We start from the raw sequence: 20,773 nt of genomic DNA, 5'->3' as shown, positions 1-20,773 counted from the left end.
TATCTGGAAATAAAACTGAGCTTTTTGCTTAGCATATTCTTGGGTATTTTCTGGTACTTCTGGGATTTTGTAAAGTATTGTGACAGGTTTCTTTTTCTTCATTTTTCCATAATTTCTCTGATTCCTAGAATGAAACAAGAATTTGACCTGAGTACTTTTTTACTAAAAAGTTCCCTTTTAGCACTGAAAGATATTCCCTTAGTTTCTCAAATGTAGCTGTAAACTCAGTTTACACAGGGAGTTGCAAAGCCATTCAAAAACACAACGTGCCTTCAATGTGCTTTAGGGAGCTGGGTAATATTCACTCCATTTTACAGTGTTCCCCACTGCTGTGTAGAACAGAGCCCAGCTCTAATTCCATGTCCCTTACTGTAACCACTAGTCCATAGTGCCATTCATATGAGCTTGTCTCAACTCTGCTTAGCTAGTCAGTGGTTCAGAGAAACTGTGTTTATTTACTTTTGCTGGAGTAAAGAAAAACCTGTCCAAAATTCTAGATTACCCAACAAGCAATTAACAAATCCATTATATTTCTGCAATAAGAAAATATTAGGCTCAGTAGGAAGCTAATGAGGTGGCACTCCAGAAAGCGCTTCCAGTGTTTCCCTTGTCCAGGGGAGCAGACTCATATTCCCCCACAAAACTTCAGTATCTCCAAGAGTTGACTTTGGAGTTGTCCTAGAAAGCCAGAGAATTTGGATCAGTCCTGGTGGATGCAGTGATTTCCAGAGTCCTGGTGCCCTTACAGAGACCACCTCTTTTATAACAAGGTGCTCTGGTGCAGAAACTCCTGCTGAGAGCTGTTGAGACAATATGAACAGGGAGAGTCAGACGCTCATTAAGGCCAATTGTGGGCCATTCAGACTTTTATAGGAAACATCCAACACCCTAAACTCCACCCAAGAACCCATGAGCCATCATTGTATGTCAGGAGGGGGAGATGACCCTCTGAACAAAGCACTGCTGTGTTTCTGCAGTAGCTTCGATCTCCAGATGGGTTTAAGCTGTAACCTCAGGAAGGAACATTGCAGCAGTCTAAATCTGCTGGCTCTGGGAATGTGGATAACACCCTATCAAAAGGCAGTGTTGCAAAACTGTGGCATCACATGGCCCTTTCCGCCACAAAGATTCCCAGAGCATCATTCACTGGGCTTTTGCATCACTTTTCCTTGCACTTTCCCAGGTTAAATCATTGTTTTCCCAGCGCTCTCCATGTGATAAAGTTGCACAACTCCAGAGAGGCTTAAAGCATTCTTGGGAAGCACCCAGGCTTGGCTGCCGCTGGATAAGGAGTCCCAGCTTAGACAGCCTGTTGGTCTAACCCAGTGCATCTGTGGCTCTGTCTGGGGCTGAAGTTCTGCTTTCCTCTTGAATATCATCAGCTTGAAATGGAAAATAACGATCGAGCATGTGCGAATGCTGAGCCAGCAAAACCTTCTCGCCCTATTGAAAGATGCGGTATCCCCATCAGTGCCACAACGCCTCTCCGCCCCCCGCCCCAGCAGCCGAAGCCTCAGCTCCAGTGCAGAAACAAAATAAACCATGAGAGGAAGTGTGGTTAAAAACACCCAGGACATCAAGTTCTTGACAGCCTTGCTGGCTTTGTGCTGCAGCGCTCTAAGGGAAGGATGGTGCGATTAACCTGTGGGAACGGGGCGTGCTGCAGCAAGCGTTTTGCACCGCGCTGCCAGGCTCCACCTGGCATTGACGCAAAGGGTATCGTCGTCACTGACACACAGAACGAGCTTCTCCGGGCAAGCCTCCCTCCTGCCAAGGGGCCCATGGGGACCTCTGCAAAGCTCAGTGCACCCTTTTTCCTTCCTGCCTCTGCTCACAGTGTCCTGGGGCTCTTGTAGCTCTTGAAGCCATGTGGTGGGTGCTGTGGGCAAGGCTGGGGTAGGGTGGTGAGGTCCCTGTGACGACCYGTGGTGGCTCCCAGTCATCTGCGGCACCTATATCTGTGGGGGTGAGACTGAGCTGGGATTTATCCTGCAAAGGCATTTCTTTGTCCCCTGAGGCATGGAGCAGCAGAACTCGCGAAACCCTGAGCCAGGGAGAAGTCGGACAATTACTCAGATGTCACCAGTCTCTCACATTACAGATGGGCGTAGGCAAGGAACCACAGTGACGCTTCGCTGAGTGCCTGCAGCTAAAATGATCTCCAAAGTGCAGGTCAAGAATGCATTTCCCACAAGAGAAAACTGGCAGGGGCTATGACATTTTTTTCGCCATTTTAAAAGCAGAAGCAAGGACCAGAACAAGATGAGGTGGGAGTATCTATATCATAGGTTCCCAGTAATCTTTCTCTATCACTTTACTTTCACAGAGACCCTAGACACAAGGTAGAATTCCTAATATAGCTTTCATTTCTATGCTCCTTTGTTTAATTTAAGTGCATCAATTCAACCTCACATCACAGGCATGCGAGCTAAAAACCTCTAATTGGTGCTGAGTCACAAACAGCATCTCAATAGTAAATCAGCACTTCAAATTCTGGCACAACTAGGCTTTGTCACAGCATAAAAGCCAGGGCAAACTCCAGCACTGAAATATCTCATGCAGCAGCCTGAGCCATGTCTGTCCATGTCACTGCAACTCCAACTTCTATCAACATTTCACAAGAAACATCCTGGCAAGTCCCTCAGAAGAGACTGGCACAAGGCAGCAGGATTTTTGGTGGTGTGCAGATAGGGTGGGCAGGGAATGACACATGAGGGACACAGGTGCTGTGAACACAAGTTATTCACCTGGTCCGAATCCCACAAACCTATCGGTACGACTGCGTCAGAAGTGCTGCTTTAAGACTGTATTTGCTTTGTTATGTGTACAGTTCTAACAAAAGCAAAAGCAGAAAAGCTCCTTTCAGATGAAAGGGACAGGGTTAAGGCAAGACTTGCACTTATTTCTGCAAGTATGCTGCCAGTGTCAGGAAAGAAACTCCTTTAAGCTTTTTTTAACTCACACTTTTAATTTTTTTTTCGCTTGAAAATACCTCAAGGGAAATTCTGAATACTTCCCTGCTTGGGTTCATTGGTATTTATATCTGAGCTGCAGTAGTAGAACTGTGTGAATAATTGATTACTGTTCCAGGCAGACCTCAAATAAAAAGAATTCAGTTTCCTCATCAAATGGAACCTTCCCCTTGCCCCCAAACAGTAATTCTGAATTCAGAAAAGCACCAAGTGTTTAATCTGTTTTTTTTTTTTTGGGGGGGGGAGGTTTGTTTCATTTAGAAATGATTAAAATGTAATCAAACTCGGTCTTAAAAATCATTTAAAAATGAAAAACAGCATTTAGATAATACTGCACTTAAGCATGGCAATGTTTTTGAGTGTTTTCTGTTAAAACTGTTTGCAAATGTGATACATTTTTTGCTGTTGTTTGGCCTGAAATAGCATAGAATCAATTATCCACACAAACTAATTTGCCCTGCTCTATTTGAGATTGTTCTTTTAGTACATTATTCAGGTAACACTCGTGAAAAATGCTGCCTTGACATCCATGGAAGCAGAAGATCTTTGTTGGATCAATGTTTCACAGCATGAAAAAAAAGTTAACTTTCCCCTTCTGTTGCGAGTGCTTCTCCTTTAGATGACCTGGAGAGGCAACTAGGCTAAAAGGGGAATTTAGTTGCCATGACTCATTCATTCCTAGGCTTCTCTGTGGAGACAGCCAACAAGTGGTCAATTGGTGGCAATTGTCATGGGGAGCTTGTGATGTGGATCCTCAGACCATCAACATATTTCACAAGAGCCATTCAAAGGCCTTTCCTCATCAGGTAAGCAAACCAGAAGTTGTCTCTAAACCTGAAAAACTCAATCTGTGTTTCCTACCAAATCCTTATCTCAACCATCTCCCACAGTGTCCTTATGTAAAATTTATTTTTTTACAATGTTTTTAGTAATAGTGAGAGTAAATCAACCAAACCACCAATCAAATAATATAGCAGGGCCAGATATGTGTCATCAGACAGAGAAAAAACAAGTGCACTTCACAGGAGGAACAACTTAGTGTATTGTAGGTGCAGACTTTTAAAAATTAATTTCGTCTTCTAATCAAATCTTTCTCTAAACTTTTCCTCTATGGCACATTGCATTCTCAGTGCTCCTTGAAATTCATAAAGAACAAGAAATATGTTCAAATAAATAGAGAATAACAGTATGCCTCAAAAGACACTTTAAACTCTCTGCACTTGTTCTGGGAGGTCTTCCCCAAGTCCACAACACAGCTGGATTTATCTAACGCTCTGTCTGAAGGGGCAGTTTTATTCCTGCCAGACCCTTTTTCCAGGTCTTCCCTTGGCAAATGTTCACTGAGACAATTTTTCTCACTTGCCAGGTATAATTTTTTTTTTTTTTTTTAGGGGTAGTTTTCAACCCCGCACCCCGTCTTTTGGCAGCGGAACAGATTTTTAGCAGGCCAGTGTAACTATGGCTAATATCCAGATCATCTCCTCCTTGAAGTTTCAGCCTTGCTTTTGGGGAGGGCTAGGAGAAATTTTTGATAAACTTCAGCTAGCCTATGTGTTAGATCTATATTCAGAAGGAAGAAAGCAGACATGTCAGGTAGTTCCCATGCACATACCCTTAGCATGCTGCACACTGTGACAACAACAAAACCTTTACACATTACTGAAGTAGCTGGTTAGTCATACTGTCCGCACCACTGCTGGAGATATGCAGTGTTGATGGGATGATGAGAAACCAGCTATTTATTACTGCAGTGAGAGCACAGTAAGAATGGAATTATTGTCACGGAAGGTGGACGCCTCTTCTGCAAGTAAGCCTTAGTCAACTTTCCAGTGTCCTCTCACATGGTGGCCTGAATGCAGCCATAAAAGTAACATGAAATCCAGCCCTCCATGCTTCTTGTCCTGAGCATCTGACTTGGCGGGGAGAGGAGGAGGATGTTAAACAAGCGTTTACCAAAGACATCAGCTTGAACTAGCCTTTTCAGCTATTCTCTCAGTGGATTCACTATGTTCCGGCAGATTTGCAGGAAGGACCATAGGGTACGGTGCAGGCACAGCGGCCAGAGGCTCAGTGTCACACWGCTCAGGTGGAGAGAGCGTCTGCTGCAAGGCAGAGGAGAGGTGGCCAGGAGCAGCGCTTAGCCTTTGTGTTAGCTCCTGATTCCCGCTGCACCGCTGCCACTGACCCTTTCCAGTTCCCCAAATCCATGTAACAAATATGGATGGCTCTAAAAGGCCCCAAAGCACTGTGCAGAGCTGGGGAAGGTGTGCTCCCCAGCCGGTGTCACAGTACGGCAGCATGGTGGGCGGTGTGGCCACCACKCCAAGAGGCTCAGCCCCCAGCAGCAGCACCTCCCGGGGAGATGGGTGCTGGAGCTGAATCAAGGGAGCTCCCAGCAGGGGCTGTAAAAGGACAGGCAATGTCCATGTGTTGAATGGCCCTCCTCTTGTTGCTGTGCATACATTCAGCATTGAAATCTGGCTTCATTTCCCTCTGAAAGCTTGCCTTGCAATTAAAAAAAAAAAAAAAAGCTAAAAGCAGTTACTGTTTTTTGAACAATTTTGTAGTGCAGTGAACTCCAAGCTCACTTGTGCTAGGTGCTGTAAAATACAAAGGTAGTTCACAGATGAATCCAGTCACATATGATCTTCTTTTGTCTGACACATGAAGCTGCAGCTCCAAAAGGCTGGTAATCTTTTTCCATGGAGCTATCCAGGTCTGGAATAAGTGGGGTGTCGTAAATCTATGCTGACGTAAATGAGAGAAGGTGTTTTGAAGAACCCAGGACAGGGAGAACAAATTAAAAACAGAGCAGTCTGGTGAATATTACACAAGAAAAGCCTGCTCTATTTATCCATTTCTCATATTTGTGACTGCAGAAATTCCTCTCAGCTTAAATGAGACAAAGGAAGCTAGAGCCAGCATGGTTTGCCACAGTGAACCGGCAGTAACCAAAGACACTGGCAATGTGACCTTGCACCACCCATCCCTAATCTTAGGAATTTGAAATTTAGAGCTCCACTCAGATCAACAGCTAGCCCTTGTCTCTGATATGGGTTGAACCCAAACCTCAGAGCCAAATATACTTAAATCTGGGTCAGTCAGGAATGGGACTTGGTACCAAATCGCCAGTGGCACCATTTCTCTCCTTCTCCAGGCAGTGAAAATACTTTGGTTTGAGCCCCCCCCCCCCCAAAGCTGCAAAAAGCTGTGCACCAGACCTTTGCTACTCGCTGAGGACAAAAACCTCCTTTGCTTTCTGCAGCCATTTGATAAATAGCATGATACCCTATGAGAAACTTTAAAAAAGCTATTTGAGCTAGATTTTTATATTCCTCCTCCTCTAGCAAAGTGCCTGCAAGTTCAGTACAAACAGATCAACAGTCAAGCACAGCTCGTAACCCAGCTACATACTTCAGCCTCTGCCCTTAACTACTGAGGTTTTGGATGATGTCAGTCTGGTCTCTTGAGGGCTGCTGTTGTCATCAGATAGTGAGGTCGATAAGGCACATGTTATGATGAGGCATGCTGTTGGGTTTAACCATAGTGTCGTGCATGAGGTAGCCAAGAAAGCGGTGCATTTCCTGGTACCATACCTTGATAAGACTGTCTCTGCTTCATAGGTATTTCCACCCCACTGTCCTGTATGTTCAGTACACAGCAGATTGTTGACAAGGTGAAACACCCAACATCACAAGGGTTTCAAAATCCGGTTCCTCTATCAAAAACATATTTGTCTGGGACTTTTTGATTCTTTTCCTGATCTTGATTTCACTGTCTTTTTTTTTTTTTTTAACTTCTTACAAAGTGGGTAAAAGCGGGACCAGAAACAGCAATTCAGAGCTAGACAGAGTACAGTCAGTTTCTGCACTAGGTTTTTCCCCAGTCCCTCTTCTAGCACTCCCCTGCTGCTATTGGGAGGCACTTAAAATCTTCTGCTAACACAAGTCACTCAATACACAGCCAAATCTTGCTAGCACAGTCCTAGAGCTAGAGGCCCTTGGCTGGTTTTGAAGACTCCAGCTTCCACCAGCACTGTCCTCCACACTGCTCAGATGCTCAGTCCTGCACTGCAGTTTACTCCTCTCCTCCTCAACTTCATATTGAATACTGTGTTTTGTTTTATTGGCAGACTGAATGATAACAGTTCAGGACCAGTTCTGTGAGTTAGAGGGCACTGAAAAGAAGTCTGTACATTGCCTTTACCTGGAGTTGGACTGGATTTTACTTTTTTGGCATTCATGTTTCTTGTTTACTCTTTATATTTCACTCAGATTGAGCAAGGAAACTAGACAGACTCAACTCCCTGGTCACTCCTCACCATCAGATGTGGGGAAGAATAATGGCAGTCCTAGTCCTAGCAGTGGGACCACACAGAATAGATGTGTGAAAAGCAAAGTAATCCATGCTTCTGCCAGCTCTAGCCTTTTCACGGTTAATCTCTATCCACCAAAAATAAGAGGGGAAAAAATGTTCTTTTTCAAAATCCTGATTATACAAATTATCTTCTGGAACTTTATTGTCTATCATTCCATAATACGGTTTCATGTGACAACATTTCTACAAATGCTAATGAATAAAGAGCCCATTTCACTACCTAAATAAATCTTCTAGGACCCAATAGGAAAGCATAGCACCTGTGTGAGAAGAGCAACAGTCAATGTGGCAGCAAAATCCTGTCCTGACAAAGACATTTTTTGTGTTGTCTGTCAAAGACATACAAGCCCAGAGCCCTCTCCACCTGCTAAAGTTCTTGTGAGGCCTTGTAAAAAGCAGTGAGAAGGAGAGGAGGTGGGGTTGGACAGTACTTACAGCAATATAAGAGCACTGGGTTTTTCCTTCCCCTAAAGGACATGAACTCACCATGCCCTTTGAACTTCTTCAGCCATTTTAGAAAGTAACTGATTACAAGCTTTTTAGCACATGAAGAATATGAGGTCCTAGATATGCAAAGAATGGGGGAGGCAGATCCAGAGGACAGCATCATTCAGGAGCAGGGCTCCTTATTTCAGCAGGCTGGAAGAGCTGGGTGGGCTTCCAGTTTGCCTCATCAAGTGCTCCAGCCAGTCTTTGACTCTCAGTAAAGCTGGTGACCTACAGGACCAGGAGACAAGTACCTTGTGTATGCATAGGGTTCAGTTCAAACCTGTCTAGACTTTGGTAAAGTACACAACTCACTGCTCAGTCTCTTTCTGAAGGAGACTGCCACGGTGAAGACAGAGGTGCCCCCAGATGGCTGGTGGGCAGCCATCAGCTGCCCTCAGCTCATGGCAGCTGTTTAGAGGCAGGTCCCCTGAGAGGTGCTGCTGAAGGACGAAAGGGGTGAATCAAGGAGAGACCTACCAGGGAGTTGTACACAGGCCACTTGGCATTGCAGAGGCCAGGGGTGCCTCAGAAAAGCCCTGTGACTTAGCAAGTGTGAGGAGCAATTCAAGAGGGGCTTGTGAGCAGCAGAAGTACTGGGCAGGAGGCACCACGCTGTGCAGCAGGGCTGATGCAGTTGCTGGGGCTGCCATGTGGAGAGGCCTCGAGCCGATGGTGCTCTGAGACCACCCGACAGAGGTGACTGGACAAGGAAGACGTCTGTCTTCCCATAGGAACGGGAGCTGCTAATGGAAATGGCTGATACCACCACTGGTGGCAGCAGCTTTTCCCTTGCACAGGCCTGGGAATGGGTGCTCAGTTCAGTGGAGAAAGGGGCTGAAGGGAGGAGGAGGAAGCACTACTAGGAAGAGATGCTGGCGTGTCGCAGGAGCTCGGGGAGCCGCCCAGGGAAACACTTCCCCCTTGCACTTGTGCAGCCGCTGCGAAGCAGGCTGTCCCTTGGGAAATCCAGCACAGACGTGCCTGGGCTCTGGCACACATGGAGCGATCCGGGTGGCTTGTTCTGCGGTTAACAACAGTGGCTTAAATTAGCCTCGGAAAAGGGACACGGTTTGCTCAGTCCCAGCTGCGCCCCCACACACCTCCTTTCTGAAAACAATCTCTGTAGTAGGATGACTAAGGCAAGCTGCCTCCGTTTGGCATCTCGCAGGGGTTCACGATGAGCATGGGGGGGCAGGGAAAGGGGGCTTTTTCTCCTCTGCAGGAAGCCAGCAACTTCCTGCCAACTGGACGGCTCTGCAGCATGCAGCGTGCTCGGCAGCGAGCCAGCGCAGGACCCTGCTCTCTTCCTGCAGGAATGGCCTTGCCCATTTCCAGAGCTCAAACCAGCCCCCCTAAAATGAACACCTCAGTCTCCTATGAAGTCAGAAGAACGAGGTGACACAGCTGCCTTTTGAAACCTGTAGAAAGTAAGCAAGTGCTTCTCACCTGACTTTGTAAGAAAAAAAGTCAAACAATAGGGCTAGAGGCCCCCTGAGGCCACTTCACCCATTTTGAAAGAAAGCCTGGAAACAGGGCCTCTGTCCTTTGAAAAATGAAGATAGAGTCTTTTGGCATGACAGCCTAAAGGTCAGAGCACCAACCAAAGAAACAGAAGACCTTGGATTATGATGTCTCTGGCTTGAAGAGACAAGGAGCCACTTCTCCTGAAGCCAGTGGCTATCTTCAGGGACCTTCGTGGAGGCATTTGCACCTGGTGTACGTAGGCTGTCATGTTGGTGGCCACGCAAGAACTGCAGGCCCCAGAGAGCAGCAGGCAGGACCCAGCTCCTACGGTGTGCACATGTTCCCAGCAGACCATGGACAGATTAAGAATCAGCACTGCTCCCTTTGACTGCTGTCCATCTGGCCAGGCAACTGTCCGTGCCCTGCACGGCCATGTGAGCAGCCCAGTTTCAGGGAGGGATGAGAGCACACTGTGGCAGGGAAGGTGCCACAGCTTCCTGCACCTGTGCAAGCTCACGGATGACCTTAGGTCTCCCCTTTGCAGGACAGGTAGTCTAACTCTTCTTGCAAACTGGTGTGTGATGCCCATAACCACAAGATGACATTAGAGGAAATAGTCTGAGCACTCATGACTTCTCAGGCTTCATCAGGAGTGCACCCAGCAATCTGTCTAAGTCTGAGGCTCAGCTGAGCTTCAGGTGGGAGAGAGGCAACCATCCCCCAAAACAGGCATTTCTGAGCAGGCCAAGGTGTCTGGAGTGGGGTAATGAGGGATCTTTAAATCCAAGCAGAGCTGCACATAATGCTTTTAGGTGCCTGCTGAGTTAAGCTCTGCTGAAAAGCAGTTAGACTAGGTTGCTGTCTGTAATTAGCTGAGTTTACTAGCAGGATGAGTCACACCTTTTGAAACCCATCTCATGTCCCTTGTTGCCTGTGCTGCTACAGAGAAAGCGTTAAATACACTTTGCGTCTGAACCAAACAGACAACCCCATCTCACGCCCTCTGACTTCACTCACCTCTGTCCTATACTTCAGTCCCTCCTCCATTCATTTTCCTATGGTGTTCAAGGCTTAATTACTCGTGGGATGCAGGGTTAAAGTTTTATCAGCCTAAGTGGTTTTAATTGCTAATCACGTTGCATGTGATGACAGTCACACACTGAATTAGAAAAAAATAGTGAAAGAGCAGATAAAGGTGACCTACTAAGCATACTGTGGGTCACCCATATTTTCAAACCAATTTTGATAAGGCCTCTTATAAAAATTGAAAGAAGAAATAAATAACACCAGCCAAAGGGCAAAGTTTTTATGGATAACGAACCAGTGACATGATAGAAAACAGAATTACAGGTTACAGCTCCCTCTTAGAGTCAGCAAYAGGACACAAGAACCTGAACAATCTGATCAAACTCAATGATGAAAATAAAGTGCAAGTACCACTGCTGGAAAAGTGTCTATTTGATACTGTGGGTTATCCAGCTCACCTACTCCTTATGGATATTTAGAGTCATAGCTGCTGTTTTTAGTGACTAAAATAAGCTTTTATTGCTTTTTTCTTTGGAAACATTAGGCATCTAATTTGGCCTGTTACTTTACCACAATCTGAAGCCAGATTCTCATTGCTGAATTCCTAATATTGGTCAAGACTGATTCATTAAAAAACAGCTAGCCTGCCTTTCAGCTTCCAGACAAGACAGATGTTAGAAAAATGATTTTACTTGCAATGCACCCAGATGTGATCCAACATCCCTGAAAAAGGATCACTACTGCTGTTTTAGGGAGTCTCTTTTTCAGGGAAGAACTTCACTTTAAAATGCTAGTGAAGTGGTGGTAGCTTGTGAGGAATGCTGGATGATTTAAATGCAAAGGCGTGACAGAGTTAGGCAGAACTGTGAAGCACACGGTGAAAGATTTTCTGTACTTTCCTGTACTGACCAACAGTAGGAAACCAAGCAAGACAGTTGCTGATATAAAAGGGAGACAAATATTTGTGATGAATCAAAAGAGACTGTTTCTTTACCCACTATATGGTCGCCCTTTGGAAGTGAGCTGCTCAGTGAGGTCACAGGGCCAAATTCTGCAGCTGCTTTTTTTTAAAGCCAGATAATTTTATGATCACTGTTCAAGCGCTGTAATTTAGGCAACCCAAGATAATGATAAGTGGAACCAAACCAACTCATGCTTCAAAGCTTATGTTCCCTGGGGACAAGAACGAATGTTTCTCCTTCAGGAAGGAAACCTGAAGGAGTGTGTTAGGGCAGGAGCACGACCTCCTCTGAATGTGCTGGTGGGTGCCCCAGCGTAGCGACCAGACTGATGGCGGGGCGACTGCCCAGCAGGGTCCCAGGTGCCCTGGAGCTCAGCACTAAAATCAGAACTAGATATTCATACATGCAACCTAGTAGGGCTAAATTCCCAAGAAGCAGCCATCACAGCCAGGCCGTGTGAGGGGAGCCGGCAATGCAAACACCCTGAGAGAAGGGTCAGGCCCCTGGGAAGGGAAGAAATGGAAATAGTCCACAATACGATTCTGTGACAAAAGGTCAAACTCCACATCCCATAGTATATCTAGAAGAACTAATGTAATTTGATATAGCCCTTTTCTCCTTTTCTCATCACAGATTAGGCCAGAAAAATTGACTTTGCCTCCACAAAAATCACAGCCAGAACAGAATCAGGGAGAGCAGAATCAGCTGAAAATGAAATCACAGGGTGGGTTTAGAAGAAAGCAGTGGAAAGTTTTGGAAAAGAAGATGCCCTGGGAGAAGGCTGAAACAGTGAAACACCCTGACAAGGGACCGTGGTGGAAGYGCCAACACTGGAGACATTCAAGGCTACCCCTAGACAACTATCTGTGTCTGAGAGGTGGTTTGGGGATAATGAAATCAGTCCTATCGTAGTTAAGAGGGAAGGTCTAGCTGACTCACTAGAAATCCCTGCCAACCTGGATGGTACACTGATAACCCCACAAGCCTTCTGCCTTCAGCCTCCATCACAAGACTGCCAGCCTCCTCCAGCTGCCTGCCTTCAAGTTCCTACAAACTGTTTGCTTTTGAAACAAACTTTCAAATGGTTTGAAAACATTTCCAGTTATGTTTTCATCCATATTAAAAGTATTTTTCTGATCAGAAAACTGCCAAAAGAAGGAAAATATCTTGGTCAGCAAATTCAGTCTATGAATCCAAAGCCATATTACTACATTTAGAAGAAAATAATTTTCTGTAGTTCCCCTATCTCTTTTGGCTGTGCACCCTCAAGAGAGGGTGAATTAGATTTGTTCTCTGCTTTTCAATTCCAGGATAAATTTGTAAGTCTAATCATGGGAAAAATGGATTTATTTGTAAACTTAGCATACAAGACGTGAGGCTGAGAGAACATGAGCAGGAAACCTTTCTGGACATTTTCAGCATAGTCCCTTTTCCAAGCAAAAGCGCACCTTTTACACTCCCATGTTGTCCATGGACATGACCTTTCCTCATTTCTCGTGACTGCAATGCCTCAGTACAGCCAGGATCTTCCTAGTGCTCTAAAGTCCTTGCAGCATCAGAGCCAGAGTTGTGAAACAGTATGTTCTCTCTCTTTAGCTATAAGCAAGGTAAACAATGGTGGCTCCCACATATGACTGCTCAAGAAATCCTTTTACAGCAAATACAGCAAGAGCTTCAAGAAATAGCTTTGTTGGCATTTGTTCCATATAGCCTAATATCTCCTTAGGGGCTGTGGCTGCCATCCCAAACAGCATTTCTATGGCCTGTGTGGCTACATCCTTTTCCTGTGAATCAGCATTGGCATCTGCTCATCCAGAGCACTCAGGAGAAATATTTGCTGTTGCCTGGAGACTAAGACAGGAGAAAGAGTATCAGGAGTCCTAAATTATTTTTGCAGCTCTTCCTCTGATATTGTGCCACTCCCAGATGAGTCCCTTCACTTAACAGCTGTATATCTCAGGGATTTTCTAATCTGTGGAATAGGTAAGGCTATATTTGCCAAGTGGCCAAAATATCTGTAAAATCCTCCCAGACCCACACAAGAAAGGAATCACACAGAAGTACCCAGCACATTTACTACATGGACCAACAGGCTCTATCCATCTTTGTCAGCATCTTCATTACTTGCACTTTCCATCCTCACCAGGAGGGAGATAAACTCCAGAAAGACAGAATGACTACACTGAAAAATGTCCAACCAGCTCATTTGCCAAATGGTGGCCTCATAGCACCTAAGGCACTCCAAACATACCAAATCTATGGTTTTGCCTTTGCCAGGCCAGTGTGGCAGGACTTTAAACATAGAAATGTCAAATGCTGAAATGTTTCCACTGGCTCCAGTTGCACTTTTCACATAACGCTGACAACTGCTCTATATGTGGCGGGGACGGGAAAAACTTCCTTCCACCCAGAGGTGCAAGATGACCCTGGAGTTGGCACTCACGTGTTACATGCAGCCTTACAACCCAGAGGAACTTGCATGGAAAAATTTCACTTCCATGTGTTGACTAAGTTAATGTGGTGGGGATGGTGGGCGGACATAAAATGAAACTACGAAAAGAGATTAATTTGCAGCTGGAGCCCAGGCAGGGAGAACTCCAGGCTCTGTTTGCTCAGAAAATGGCAGTTTTGACTGAAACCCAGCTGAAAAGGAGAGGTTAAGGCAGTGGTAGTAAAAAATCAAAACCAGGAAAAAAAAAAAAAAGCAAAAGTTAAGAAAAACCTCTCTGGAAATTAAGATGTGGAATTCAAAACATTCGCAGTATAATAAACTCAACCAAGCCCATAAAGCTGCAGCAGCCAAAAGGAGTTCTGTTCTGCCTACAAGGAAACAAGAAACCGCGTCACGCCTGGCAGCAACCGCCCCATAGTCCCGTTTCCTCCCCGCTTTATTGCAGAATTTTGTTGCTCGGTGCCCTCGGCTATGTTTAAYGCGGCATCTGTTTCCACTCTAACCCCTTCAGTTTGTAGGGGGAGGATATAAATCAGCTGCGGAGCTGCCCACAGGGCTTAGTCACAGCAGGTATTGGTTTAGGGCGTCTTAGAGGAACTTTTTTCATTGGAAATATTCTAGGGAATAAGTATAGGCTTTGTGAGGAACAGGCATTGCTTAACGGGCCAGAGAGTCTCCAGACGAAGGACATTTTACATCACCAGGCAAAATCAGCTTCTAATATTTTGGGCTGAACTGGCCCCGAGCCCGGAGGGCAGTTCCACCATTTCCCAGCAGCCGCTTGCAGCCTCCCTGCTGAGCAGAGTCCTGTGGTCCCTCCTTGTGGTCCTGACTCTGGAGGAAATGGGGAACAGTGGCTGTTCCTCCTGCCTTCTCCCTCGCCTCAGGAGACCCTCTGCGTTGGGTGTTACCCCTTCCTCCCAGTTAAACTTCCATCTAGCGCTAGTTTTGCTGTTTTCCTCCTGTTCATTGCTCTGTTTTTACCCCTCAAACTGTTTCTGGTGTGGGCTCCTCCTGAACTCTCTTCTTTGGAGCCCAGGTAAGGCACTGTTCTTCCCTCTTAGTTATTTTTACCCGTTTTCATTTCACTCACCGCACTTTTGCCTATCACCAGAGCACTTGGCCAATCATTGCAGCAGCTCCCTGCACCAGTAACTAACCCCCCTGCACAAGACCATACGTGTTAATGTTTTTTTTTTCCACAGCTCCCATTACAAGGGGCATGAGGAGCCTCCCTCCAGTACAAGCCCACATCCCTCCCCCATGCAGTTATCAGCACCATGCTGTCAAGTCAGTGCCATCTCTGCACGTATCTGCAACCTCTAACCTCTGCAGCGCACCTTTAGCACTGGAGCCAGAAGCCTCCTCTGTTCATACACTGCTTGTTGCACCTGCTTCCTTTGCAGCCTCCCAAATCCTCTTTCTCCAGACTCAAGCACATGCCAGATTTTCCCAACACTGGCCACACAAATTGTAGCAATTAGCAGGTGTAAAGGGCATGCTGTGGTTTTCGCATGTATTACTGCATCTTAATACTCATATCCTTGAGCACAGTCATCAGATAATATCCAGCAGGCTACATTATCCAGATCTTCTCTGAGCACAGCTGCTCCTGAATCACGCTGGGGAGATGCAGTTCATTAGTGTTCTTGCATTCAACTTCCATTAGTTAAGAAGTCTTCAGACACAAGGCAGCATGACTTCTCTCTCACCTTTGCTAACTGAATGCAGTGGAGACTTATCTCCACCTCTTCCCTTGCTCTCCATCTCCCTAACAGTGACCCCTTCATTTCCCGTCATGCCATCATGACCTCTCTACTTTGCAAGGCCCTGCAGAGCCTGGTGTCCCCATGTGATTTGCGATAGCAGCTCTGAGTCCCATTCCCAGACCATGCCCTCCCTGCGCAGGGTCTTTAAAGAGAGAAAATTGAGGCCGGCTTTTACCTGTCTTCCAGATTTATTGCTATTGTTTTCAAACCTCCTGAGTTCTTTTCCTCTCTGCCTCCCAATCTCATGACTACGCTGATAGGGCAAAATAGTGTCAGGACCAGGAACCTTGAGCACTTTTTTTACATGGTTTTTTTTTGGTGCTTGCAATTCTGGGACACCATGCCTATGTACATATAGCTTTAAGCAAAGGCTGGCCGAAACTAAAGTAGAAGTAAAAGTAAAGGCAACCTGTTCTCATTTTCCTCAAAAACAACAACAGAACCCTAGTTCACTTTGCATGCCTCTTCTATAGAAAAGTTTGTGAAATAAGAAGGCTTTTTTTCCCCACAGCCCCCAACTGCCCTTCCCCAAGAAGTCAAGAAAGCATTGCTGCACTAAAGATGTCTCAGTACAAAAGCCACACCTGCTCTGTACCAAGGTGGTAGACGGTACAGTCACTTGGACACCTACAACTCTTGCAGAAATTAGAAAGGAAGGAGGAAAATACCAATGTGGGATCTGAGTCACTTGGAACTCTGCAGATCAATGTCATCACATTATTCCTTCCCGAGAGGCAACTGGCATAGGCAGCTGGAGACATTGACTGTAATTTCCAAAGACAGCTAGAAGTGTTGAAGGTGGATAGCATTAGAGTCACCTGACTTCAAAGTCAAAAAGATAAGTAACAACTAATGCCTGCAGCCTGAAGGCACGGACCCAACCTTCTTACAAGGAAGACATGGCGAGCAACCACCACTGTAACCAGTAGTACATGAGGAGCAGCAAGAGCCACTGTTGCCGTCCTCTGCCCCACAGTAAGAGCCAGAACAGCAATCTGCAAAGTGCACTGAGGCACACGCCACAGTCCAACAGGTGTCTCATCCTCGTGGGTGCTTCACTCTGCCCTGAGACACTGGGCACATCGGGAGCAACTGTGCCAGCAAATAGGCCTGCCCTTTCTTCCTTGGCACTCTGAAAGCCCCAAGAATAAGCCAGAGCATGGAAGAGCCCCTAAGTCACAGGAATGTGTACCTCAAAACTGTCCTTCCAGGAAAGCCTATTTACTCTCCTGAGCCTTCGCTAGGATATTAACAACATGTGGCCAGCTGCTAGGGAAGACAGATGATAAACCTACAAGAAACAGCATGGACAACTCATCCACTGCAGTTCGGAGGAAAGAGAAGCCCTCCAGACTAGCTTCTGCATATATCCAAGCCACAGTGAAAGTCAATGGTATCAGATCAGGCAAATCCCCGCATTGCTGGAGGCTCTTGCATGTGCTCTCTCTCTCTCTTTAAAGCTATTACGCAAAGTAAACTTTTGTTGCTGCCTATTCTGGTCTTCTCTAGCCCCTGTGTGACCTAGCTCAAGGTTAGTTTCACAAAGCAAAATAGCCAGTGATAGAGTATTTAGCATTAATAAACTCACAGAAGAAAAATACTGCTGGTCTCCCAGAGCTAGTGCACCAGAAAGACAAGGGAAGTACGCAAGCAGTGTGAGTGACAAGCTGCTTTTAACACAGCTTCCCAGTTGTTTGTCATACCAATAGCACCATGCGACTAATACAGCTATTTTCTTCATCAATTATTAACTGGGCAAAGCATATTTGTTTGAAGAGCTGTGCAGAAAGTCCAAAGAGGAAGCAAACAGTTTCAAGCTCCATGTGCACCCCCTGCGATAGGTTTGGGATCCTCTCCAGATCAGATAGCCCTTGCTCTTCAGGGGCTGAACGGCTACACTTCCAGCAAGCATTGAGGAGGCAGACTCGGGCAATTACTGCAGCTGCGCGCATGTCTTCCAGGTAGGAACTTCTCTCTCAGGCAGGGCCCCACCGCCTTTGAATGCAGGGGCAACGCTGCTGTTGGCAGAAGGTATTTGAAGGACACCGTCACTTGCTAGCAGCACTGGACTGTGCTTGAGGCTCTTCTCTCAGGCACCAGCATGCAGAACATACCACATGCCAGTTACGTGCACATCTGCCAAGCAAACTCCCCACGCAGCTTTTATACTGTTCATGGGAACCAACTTCAACCAGCAACACTCCTCTCCACCATCCTTCCTCCACCTAACTCTCCTTTATTGCCAGACCACACAAGAAAGCGAGTTGCAAAAAGCCAATAGCAGAGAAGGTATGTCGGTGTAAGCCCTAGGGTATCCTGCAGCTTTTGTTTTGCAGGAACTCTTCCAATATGAATTAGGAAATGTCTCTCTTTAATGTTGAAGCATGTCAAGACAACTGGATGATCAGTGGTTGGGCAGCAATATTCCACTCCTGATTTAGAAGAGAGCTGGAGCAGGTTCAGATGAAGAGTGCCAAACTTTCTCCAGAGGAGAGCTCAAAGGGGAAAACACAAGAATTACACCATAAGCAGCACTGGCAAAGAAGCATCCCTAAACAAAAACACTGGTTTCAGAAGTTTCTGGGATCGCTGACTGTTACATCAAGGTGCACAATGGCTTGATTGCAATTTCAGGATGATAAACATACCTAGAGACGCAACTGTGGGTCCATGTTCCTCTCCCTTGTAAAATGCCAAAACAGCCACTTTGACAAAGTCAATCAGGATCACTAACAAGCCAGGCCTGAGATTTAGAAAATTCATACTACTTCAAATCCCACAAGAGCCTCACTCAAAGTACAGCACAGGCTCTCCCCAAGGGGAGAGGGCCTGTTCCCTACAGCAGGAACAAAAGCCAAACTAAGGATTAGACCACAAGGATCAGAAAGAAGCTTGCAGGAACAGACTGAGCAACTCAAGATCAGAGGACTCCAGTAAGAGACAGAGAGGGTTAGAGTCCATGTGGGGAAGCCACCTCAGGATGACACAGAGCTGCGCATCCCTTTGCATGATGGGGCTAACTGGCTGCATCAGTGAGGAGTGTTGGCAGGTGCCAGAGCACCCAGTGGGCATCTTGGGGTCAAAAGGAAGAAGATATCTGCATTTGAGTGGTTATCTAAAACCAGCACCTCCATTTTTGCAATTAAAACCAGCTTCACTGTCAGTTTCTTGAAAAAACTTGGGGTTTATTGATTTAAACTGCAAACAGTCGTTACAAAAGAGATTCTCTTTTAAATAAACTCACACAGAGAGGAAGAAAAAGCAATGTAATGAACAGTAACAGGGAAAAAAATTACATTCATTATTCTCTTTGTGCCAGTCCCGTTCACCTCAGCAAGGAAAACTCCGAACTTGGAATACAGAAACACAAAGACAAACTGTATTTGGAATGTCTTCAGATAGGCACTTTAAGCCAAAGGCTTTTCTCCTTGAAGAATTTATACAAAAAGAGGAAGTAAAATGTCTTCCTTCCAAACTGTCTCACAACAGAGCTCAGGTATGTACATTCTAAAGCCCAGGTATGCAAGACCCAGGGAGAGGGGGAAGAGGAGGAGAAGAGGAAAGGCAAAGAAGCACATTAACTCAATTTGCAGTCCAACACAAAAAAAAAGAGGGGGATTCTAAAATAAATAATCCAAACACAGTTTTTGCATTTTTTTAAATTAATTTTTCATTTTTTAAAATAAAATAACCAAAAAAGTGTAAAGTTACAAAAAATGTCATTGTAGTATAATATATTAAACTGTGGGGAAAAAAAGGAAAAAAGACACTTCACAATCTTAAGATTAATATGGAAGATCATAATTTAAACATAAAAGAATATATTCTATGGATTCATCATCCCGATAAATATGAACAAAATTAACAAAAAAGCATAGGTTTCGGCAATAAATACGTTTTGATAAGTTAAATAAGCTTTTTTATATTGTTGTGCAGTGACAAGCAAAATTTGCTCTCCAATTTCTGAAAAGTTATACAAAATTAAAAACCCAGAAAAAAAATAATAAAAAGCTTGGCGTGAGTGCTCTAAGATAGGTCTAAAGTACTCTAGAGCAAAACCATTAAAGCTATGTCTACTGGAACTTTGTTTACACAAACTTGTGTGTGGAATGACTTCCGTCGGCCCCACCCCCTCTATTTCTTTATTTGTTTTAAGATGTCACATGAATACACGGGGAACTTTTAGCACCAAAATCAAGTCTCTCATAGTCCATCTGGTTTTTGTTTTCTCCTCCCAGTCAGAGTCCCACTCATGGTACAGTCTTTGTCCGTTCTCAGCTTTTCTTCCCGCAGACCTGAGCGGATCCAGGCAAGATTAGTCTTTAAGGGCGGGGGGGGGAAGAGAGAGAGGACTGGATGTTAACAGTTGTCCACATGCCTGAAGCCTAGCGGAAACTGGCCAGTCGGGAAGGGACTGGGAGAGGGCGATGCAGTACATGGCCAGTGGAGGGAGCTGAATCCGGACATTTCCTGCACATCTGGAAGTGCACAGAGTTGCTGGTGCCCTCTGCAGCTGGAGAGGTAAATACAGTCACAGTGAAAGTGTTAAAGGCACTAATTTTGTAAACGTTATTGCTTTTCATCGTAATTTGGCACTTAAGGTTTAAGCCAGTGGGTCTACGACAGGCAGGTGGACACGTTAACATCCAGCTCAGACTGGGGAACAGGGTGGGGGAGTTCAGCTTAACATTGTAATAGAGGTGGGGGGGAGCAAGAGGAAATCCCAGATTAGTCATCGGAGATGGAGAGTCTGCTGAAGATGGGAAGACGCCTTGAGGTGTCCAGGACAGGCGAATCCGAGCCACTGTGGCTGCTGCTGGAGCTGCTCAGATAGCCCTCCTGGTCGGAGAGGGAGTCCTGAGGACTGGGCGGCGAGTCAAACATGTTGGGGGACTCAGACATGGGCCTGAACAAGAAAGCGGTGGGGGAGCCCCCGCTGGGCACCTGCACCCCCATGCTGGGGGCGAAGAGACTGACCAGCTCCTGGCTGGAGAAGGTGAAGGGGTTGCTGGCGCAGTCAGGCAAGGTGGGGGAGCCCAGCAGGTCGTCGGCGCTCAGGATGGGCGGCGGGGTGATGGAAGTGGGGCTGTCCAGCAGCCCGCTGGCAGCAGTGCTGGGGAAGCCGGCGAAGCTGAAGCTGTGCTGAAGGCGGGGTCTGTCAGTGACGGCGGGCTCCCGGCTCCCCGCCACGGCGCGGCGCTCCTCCGCGTTGTGGATGAAGTGGCAGCGCGGSCCGTAGGGGCAGAAGCCGATGGTGTGGAA

At 46.0% G+C, this 20,773-nt stretch overlaps 1 protein-coding gene across 1 annotated transcript; it reads right to left on the bottom strand.

The window, feature by feature from the left end:
• Window positions 1-18,675: 18,675 nt before the first annotated feature.
• Window positions 18,676-20,773, bottom strand: ZFP36L1 (ZFP36 ring finger protein like 1; the record flags this gene model as incomplete). Its single annotated transcript, XM_026060991.1, has 1 exon — window positions 18,676-20,773. A coding segment is annotated over one exon (534 nt), but the record flags the coding sequence as incomplete, so codon positions are not given.

Source organism: Apteryx rowi, unplaced genomic scaffold (assembly GCF_003343035.1).
Source record: "Apteryx rowi isolate R43461 unplaced genomic scaffold, aptRow1 scaffold_173, whole genome shotgun sequence".
NCBI lineage: Eukaryota > Metazoa > Chordata > Aves > Apterygiformes > Apterygidae > Apteryx > Apteryx rowi.
The sequence above is the reverse complement of the archived record's forward strand: the minus strand, read 5'-3'. Positions and strand labels throughout refer to the sequence as shown.